General features: G+C 45.1%; 1 protein-coding gene across 1 annotated transcript in view; it reads left to right on the top strand.

The window, feature by feature from the left end:
- Window positions 1-2,375: 2,375 nt before the first annotated feature.
- The window catches only part of BFSP1 (beaded filament structural protein 1), a 38,320-nt gene continuing 32,184 nt past the window's right edge, over window positions 2,376-8,511 (top strand). Inside the window, exons 1-2 of the mRNA XM_058563266.1 lie at window positions 2,376-2,928; window positions 7,761-7,821. Coding sequence (XP_058419249.1) covers window positions 2,555-2,928; window positions 7,761-7,821 — 435 coding nt within the window. The 5' untranslated portion in view covers window positions 2,376-2,554. The remainder of the gene's footprint in view (window positions 2,929-7,760; window positions 7,822-8,511) is intronic.

The raw sequence follows: 8,511 nt of genomic DNA, 5'->3' as shown, positions 1-8,511 counted from the left end.
TCACTCCGCTGCACCTCACACCAGTTACTCTCACACCTTGTTTATGCTGTTCTGTCTAGAATTCTAACTTCTCTACCTACTCACACACTCTACCGCTGCTGCCCTGATACAACCACAACATTTTGTTAAGATCTCTGTTTTAGAACTTATCCTAGATTTCCTTGTGTCTTAATTAGTTGAGTAGGAATTTGTCTCCTGCACCTTAAGTAGACAAATTCTTAAGGTGCAGGAGACCTTGTTCAATATTTAACTCCCTGAGACTACACTTTGTGAGTAGATATTTTCTAAGTGTTCATTCCACTGGATTAAATTGAAATAATATTTTTTCCTTCATTATGTTTCTGCGAGATATTTTTCTCAAATGGGATTACTATGTGTGGTAGACTGACCTGCTGGTCCCAATTCTTCCCTCCAGCGTGACAGTTACACACCCACACCCTTGTGATGGCCTCGGGGTGGGCCTTGCCTCTTCCCTGCTTCTTTTTTTTCTTTTTTTAATCCCCCCTCCCCCACCCCCCACGGCTTTTCATCCTTCTCCTCCTCCTTTTTATTATTTATTTATTTATTTTTTTGTGAGGAAGATCAGCCCTGAGCTAACATCCATGCCAATCCTCCTCCTTTTTGCTGAGGAAGACTGACCCTGGGCTAACATCCATGCCCATCTTCCTCCACTTTATATGGGATGCCGCCACAGCACAGCCTGACAAGCGGTGCATTGGTGCGCGCCCAGATCTGAACTCCGGGCCGCCAGCAGTGGAGCACATGCACTTAACCACTACGCCAGGGCGCCGGCCCTTCCCTCTTCTTGACTTTGGCTGTGGCTGTGTGATTTGCTTTGACCTATGGGATGTTAGCGGACATGATGCAAACAAAGGCTTGGAATGAGCTTGTGTATCTGGGCTTGCTCTCGTCCTTCTGTCATTGCTAGTTCTAGGAGGATGAGAGACATTTGGAGCAGAGCTGCCCCAGCTTATCAGAAGACCTAAGCTTGAAGGAGAGCTATCCAACTGACCTGCAGACCTGGGAGTGTAGTGATAAATACTTCTTCTTGTGTGCCACTTAGTTTTGGGGTCAGTTTGTTCTGTAGCAATATCTGACTGATATATGATGTCACAGGGAATGAACAATTTTGTAACTCTGTTCTACCGTTGGTTTTGCTCTCTAGGAAGCCCAAAACCAATTTACCATGCCGTCTGCATGGTATATGAGTACCTACGAAAAACCCTCATGTGGCTCTCCTTGATTTGATCATAACATCTATTTTTAAATGGCTTATGAAAAGAAAATAGAACAATAACTATACCCCCAGCACAACTTCGAACCTTAGGTAGCTTCATTCCAGACTGAATTCATTGTCTTACAGTCTTTTTGGAATAATAATAAACCCTAATAAACCCAACAGAGATTCTGTGTAGTTTTCTTGATCTTTGATAACTATGACTTTAATTTGTAGTATAATTATGTACAATCTATATAGTCGTTAATTATATAGTACTGCTAATCCTTATTTTTATGAAAACAGATTTTTGATAATGATTTTTAAAATTGGAGATATGACAAAATATTTATATTTAGGAAAATTCTCATAAAATGCTATTAATTTCCTTCAACACTCACAATTTACTTTTAAATTTATCAAAGCCTAGCTTTGTTATTTCCATAACAAATTTGTTTCCAAAATGAAACATAGTGGCAAAAAAATTCTTTTATACTCTCTGCGAGTTGGCCAATTTATTAAATCTTCAGGCTGTAAGGATTTTTCCTTAGTTCAAAGAATCAGTTACGCCAATGTCCTGATGGAGTGCTACTTGTTTCTTCCACTCCAAAAAGGATGCTAGAATCCATGAGAGCACGGGTGACATTATAATAATGACAACCACGCATCTGCTTCCTAAGTTATCCTACAAACAGTAGATTCTTCACGAGTATGCGCAAGGGTTAGTAAGAACTTACTTGCAACACACCTTACAATTTATGGAGACGTGCCATGTAATTTTGCATGCACGGTTAAGAACCCCTGACCTAAGGAGGGTTCCTAAGTGTCATGTTGTAATTACGAAAAATAATTGCTTAAGTAATCAGAAAAATGGTATTGTTAAAAAGTTCTATAATTGAGAGCTGACTGAAAGAGAAGGAAGAGACAAAGCGAGGGGTCCTTGGACTCTTGAGCTCGTCCAAGTTTAACAAGCTCTCTTGGGCTCCCTTCACAAATCCCAGTCAACCCAATGAAAAGCAAGTTCATGCCTCTCTTGTCCTCCTGACCCTCCATTCAATCACAAAGCAACACGCTTCAACAATCCCGGAACAAAAACCTTATTGCCCAATTTAACATTCCACTCCCAGAGCTGTATGGTCCTCTCTAATCTAGCTCACAAAAGCGGCCTGCTGCTCTTTTATTCTTCCGAGGCTGGGCACGGTGTTGAGCTCAACAGCTGATCAGCTCTGGAACGTCCCAGCAGCGTGCCGGGGGGCCCCGATGTTTATTTAGCGGGCTGCTGGCTGGGCGAGGGGCCTCCTGGAGCGGGCTTTGCGCGCGCTCGCCCGCAGACGAGCCATGTACCGGCGCAGCTACGTCTTCCAGACGCGCAAGGAGCAGTACCAGCGCGCCGAGGCGGCGTCGCGCGCCGCCGAGCCGGACAGCCTGGCCGAGGGCCGGGCCGCCGCGCCGAGCCTGGTGGCGCTGCAGGGGCTCGGCGAGCGCGTGGCCGCCCACGTCCAGCGGGCCCGCGTGCTCGAGCAGCGCCACGCCGTCCTCCGGCGGCAGCTGGATGCCTTCCAGCGGCTGGACGAGCTGGCCGGCCCGGAGGACGCCCTCGCCCGCCACGTCGAGAGCAACCGCCAGCGCGCCCGGGACCTGGCGGCCGAGCGCGCCCGGCTGGAGCGCCAGGGTGCAGAGGCGCAGCGCGCGCTCGACGAGTTCCGGAGCAAGTAAGCGTCGGCCGTGGGGGGAAACTGAGGCAGGGTGTGGGCTGCTCCCGCGGCGCGGTTCCGGGAACACTCTGCCACCTAGGGCTGGAAGGCCATCTCAGGTCCCCTGGCGACCGATGACTTCATCCCTGCGGAGGGCAAGCACGTGGTGTATTTCCTTAAGATAAGACTTTTCCATTTTGATAGCACTTCACAGTTTACATGAAATGGTGTCATTTACTTTTAATGTATTTTATATTTAGGTATAATGTACATACAATAAAATGCACAGATTTTAAGGGCATAGTTTAATGTTTTCACATTGTATATACCCGTGTAACTAACAAAACAAGCAAGATATTTCCTCTACCCCAGAAAGTTCTTTCCTGCCCTTTCCCAGTCAATCTGCACCCTGCCCCCCACCCCCCCCAAAAAACGCAGAGGCAGCTAGGGTTCTGATTTCTGTCACCGTGGGTTAACTTTGCCTATTCTAGAATTTCATAAAAATGGAATCTTACAGATGTACTCTTGTGTGTCTGGCTCCTTTTACTCAGCACAGTATTTTTGAGATGTATTAATGTTATTTAATGCTCACAGCCTCATCCTGTTATGGAGGGTACTACCTGCCCCTATTTTACAGAGGAGGAGACTGAGGCTCAGAAAATGTTGGGATTTGGGACAGGCTCACTAAGCTAGAGGATTGCTGTCCTGGACTGGAACTCAAGTGCTGGACATGCTAAGTCTAACAGTCTTCACCGCGTCACAGCCGACACCTGGAAATTGTTTCTGTGTGTGTCCTCCAGGGGCTTGCTATTCAAAATGCCGTCCGTGGACCCCAGCAGCATCCGCATCACCCAGGAGCTTGTTAGAAATGGAGACTCGGGCCCACCCCAGAGCTCCTGAGTCAGAATCTGCATTTTAACAAGACCTCCAGGTGATTGGTCGTTTAAGAAGTTAAACATTGAAGTTTCAGAAGCCCTGGTCCAGGGCATGGGACTTCCTTTCAACAGACTGAATAGTGTGTTAAAATAGCCTAAAGAGCTATTAAAAAGAAAAAAGATGCTCAGCAATTTGTCAGCGTCTTTCCAAGTTATAAATCATGTGCTCTTTGACTCAGCAGGGCCACGGTAAGGAATTTATGATCCTCCAGCAAGTGTTAAATGGTGTGCCTACAAGCAGGTTCATTGCATCGTGATCTGTGATAGCAAAACCTGGAACCAACCTAAATGCTTCTTAACAGGAGACAGGTTATAAAATTCTGCTTCATTCATGCACTGGAATACTATGCAATTGTTAAAAAAGAATAATGTGTTATTTATTTAAAAAAGAAAGGGGGAAGAGTAGAAATTTTTTGCTTGCATAAGGAAAAAGAGGGCATAAGCACACACCAAAAATACCAGTGACTGGTTGCGTGTTGGGGAGAAGGGAGAGGGAACTGGGCAATGGGAGACAGAGGTGGGAGGGAGACTTTTAGGTGAGCATCTTTTTATGTAATTAAAAAAAATTGTCTAACCATGTAAGAGATTTATCCATTTAAAAATTATATAAATTAATTTAAAAAATACAGATGTCCAGGCCCCACTCTGGACTTCAACTGGAGCCAGGAATTTTAATTTACGAACTCCACTGGTAATTCCAGTGAACAGCCAGATTTGAGAACCCCTGGTCGAGGGCAGCCAGAGGGTTTTCTCCAAACGTGCTCTGTGTTTGAGTTCCACCTTCGCAATCCCAGTCTTGGTCAGGTATTCACCGTTGTGTGCTGAGCGTGTTTATGAGATCATAATCATTGATTGCATTCAGTCCTTCAGTTTCTGGTTTTGATCCATAGAAAACAGATTTGGAGCTGGAAGAAGGGACCTGAAAATCCTGTTATGGCCCTTCGTGGGAAAACTGAGGCTTGGATTGGGCCTAGGAGTGGCAGGACTTGAACTCTGGTTTCTCACTTTGGGCCCATGCTCTTTCCAGAACACTGTGTCTTGGAGAGAAGCCATTCTTGGACTCCTGTGGAGTGAGGCCCAGAGATAGGACCTCATTCAAATGAAGCTCATTTTCTCTAAAGCAAAGGGAAGTGTGCCCTGGTTCAGACACCCAGGGTAGCTCCATGGGCCAGCAGGATACCCTGGATCCGCAAATGGCCTCTACCTGGTCATTAGGCCACAGTCTACTGTGATTTGGTTGGACAAGCATGACTCTCATCAGCCCTCTTTGAAGGAATGGCCAAGTTGAGTTTTCCTGGTCTTTTCCTAATTTCACTTGGTTCTGAGTCATTTCTCCATCATGGAGCAGTCCCTTCAGGCTCTATGATTTATTTAATAATTCCCATTAATTTATTCCCTCCCATTGTCCCCTTGGAGAAGTTTTGAAATTTTGACTGGGGTGATGGATTTGAAAGTTATTATAAAAATCATTCTCATCCACATGCATGGGAACAGACACACCAGGTTTGTTTTTACATTCCAGAGGTGAGTTGATGACTAGCCAAAGCCGGGTGAGAATAATGCAGACGTGGGAAGGTGTATGCAGCCTTGTTAGGCATATTCTCTACTTGAATAGTTGAATAATTTCAAAATCAGGTCTTCAGCACATCAAACAAAGACTAAATAAAACCAGAATGGAATAAAAACAAATACAACTACCAAAATACATTGATGAATACAGCCAATTATTCAAATTGCTGAAAACCAAAAATAATTATGTAAAAACAATCAGATAATTGAAGCCAAAAGATTTTTTTTCACTTTATGAATTCACATATATATTCGCTTATGACTACATATTAATAGATCATGAATTCTTATTATGGATTTTTTATAATGAAATCACTTGTCTTTAATATATTATCTAGATTTGTCTTTATAGCATGAAAATTAGCCATGTTGCCACACTAATGTGTTTCTCATCAAACATGTTTTTAAGCTACAGAAATTCTTAGATGTTTCTAGCATGAAAGAGCAATGAGAAAATGAGATTTTGTTAACAGTTTTCTTCTCAAAGGTAATTAACCATTAAAAAAAATAATTTCTGGCTCCATTAGAGCCACACACAAAAGAAACTGCTAAATGTGACATCTTGGTGTGAAATGTAAACCTTGTGCAAGTATGCTTTGTTGACTGGTTATAGCTGAGCTTTAGTTGGCTTTAGAACTGGGAATGTGTGCACAGTGCACATAATCCTAATTGTTCCTCCCTGAGGTCAGGACTCTTTAGTTCTGAGGACACAGCAGCGTGGTTTTCTGGCACCTCTAGCAGTGTCAAGTACTTGACTTGGGCCTATGGCATGAGTGTGCACAGAAAGCTATGCTTTGTGGGTTGGGCTGAGTGCTAATGAGGATTAGTTTCAACCACAAATGACGTAAACTCAAAAGTGACATTGGCTTATCCTGGATGGAAGTTTGTTTCTTTTTTGCATAAGGTCTGGGTGACTGGTTTAATGTGGTGCTCTACAGTATTCGAGGCCCAGAAGGCTCTGCATGGCTTCCAAGAAGGCAGCACCCATGTTTTAGGTGTAGGATGGAGGAAGGGATGCAGAAGGGCACACCTACAGCATCTCTTATCAAAGATATCGGGAAGCCACCACAGACTTATGCTTATATCCCATTGGTCAGGACGTAGTCACATGGCCAAACCTAGCTGCAAGGAAGGCTGGGAAATGTAGTGTCTCCTCCAGGCAGCCCTGTGCCCACCAAACATTAAGGGCTATAACTCCTGGAGGAAGGCCAGAATGGATATTGGGGGCAGCTTACAGGGCACAAGGGGGTTATTTGGGAAGGGGCCTTCTCTCTTAAGGGGGTGAAACTCCTCCTAGAGTGAAACTCTCCCACTGACCAGAATGATTTCTAGGGTCTCTGCTTCCTTGATCTCTATCATTTTCCAGAATTCCAGGGGAGAAATTGACTAGGAGAAAAAAATACAACTGCTCCTAGTATTCATTACTTGATTAATCTTGTGTATGTTTAAATTTGGGGAGTTCCCTGCTCTACGCAGGCAGTGTGGTGTGGCTATCAGAGCATAGTTTTGTTGTTAGACTCAAATCTAAGTCCTGACTCCACCCTTCACTTAGTTTGGTGTCCTCCAGAAGCCAAGCCTGAGACAGGAGTTTGAGGGCAAGTGATTTATTTGGGAGGTGACCTGATGGAGCATCCTGTGGGATGGAGAACACACCTCAGTTGTCCTAGCTGAGGGCAAGGGAGTTGGGGTATTTATGCACCCACTCACCTCTGTCAGAGGTTGAGGGCTGCCCCCTGGAGCACTGACTCTGCCCTGTCCAGCTGCCCGGCCCACTGGCCCAGAGGGGGCGTTTGGTGCGCAGGGGCGATGCCCCAGAGATGAGGGTGATGTGGCCGGAGCATCTGTTTCAGGTCTTGGGCCAGTTTCTCAGCCTGTTTCCTCATCGTTCACATGGGGGTAACAATAACTGCTCTCTTCTAGGTTTTCTGAGGATTGATGGCATAATCCAAAAAAACTGACACATGTGGATCAATACAATAGTATAGGAACCCCAAACAAAGTCGGGTTAATAGTGTTCTAGACCAGGTAGGGCAGCCTCCCAGTCTCCGTGCTGCTGCTGCATCGGGTTTCAGATACGCTGAGAGGGGGATTCCTGTTCCACTTACTGTTCCCAATCCCCCCGGGTACCGTGCCCGTGTCAGCACTTTCTTTGTGCACCATGATGTGAAAAAGGTTGGGAAGCAGTGAGCTCAGAAATGCAGTGTTAGCTCCTGCTTTAAAATGACAAATCTCTCCTTAAAGAGAGGGCGTAGTACTCATCTTGGATTAAATTGAATGCTGATTGTGTGATCAACACGTATGGAATCACAGAAGCTGCCTGACTCTCACTTATGTGTCAATTTGCAGGTATGAAAATGAATGTGAATGTCAACTGCTGCTGAAAGAAATGCTCGAACGGCTTAACAAGGTGAGCTGAGCGCATCCTTGGGTTTGAGTAGAGTAATGACAGGATTGACCTGAATGACCGGAATGGTTGTTTGGCACACCTCCTCTTTGTGTTATGTCAGGACCCACCTATTTCTTTTGCTGTCAATCTCTTCCTTTTTTTTTTTGTGAGGAAGATTGGCCCTGAGCTAACATCTGCCAATCCTCCTCTTTCTCTCTCTCTCTCTTTTTTTTTTTTTGCTGAGGAAGACTGGCCCTGGGCTAACATCTGTGTCCATCTTCCTCGTCAATCTCTTTCTTGACTTCGACTTTCAACTAAATCTTTGTGAGTGAAATCACACCCCAGACATACACTCCTCTATCACAAGATGCAGGGTCTCATGAGCGAACTGTAGACTGTACAATTTATTGGTTGCGCTAGACTATTAAGATGTGCCAGCGTTGCAGTGACCGGCTGTTGCTTTGTCATTCTAACGTATTGATCCCACACGTCAAACATCAAATTTTGAGCAGTGGTTGTCTGGATGCAATGATACCTCCATCCTGTTGGCTAAGAGTCTTGAGATTAGTGTTCCACAGGAAAACTCTCAAGAGAACAGAGGAAGACATTTCCTTTTCCCTCAAGCTCCTCACTCTCCGAGCATGAAAAGTAATCAGATGGGGGCGCCAGGGCTTCTGAGCTTCTTGCTGGAGAGCCTCCTGCAGAGGTCAT

Source organism: Diceros bicornis, chromosome 19, assembly GCF_020826845.1.
Source record: "Diceros bicornis minor isolate mBicDic1 chromosome 19, mDicBic1.mat.cur, whole genome shotgun sequence".
Classification (NCBI taxonomy): domain Eukaryota; kingdom Metazoa; phylum Chordata; class Mammalia; order Perissodactyla; family Rhinocerotidae; genus Diceros; species Diceros bicornis.
The sequence above is the reverse complement of the archived record's forward strand: the minus strand, read 5'-3'. Positions and strand labels throughout refer to the sequence as shown.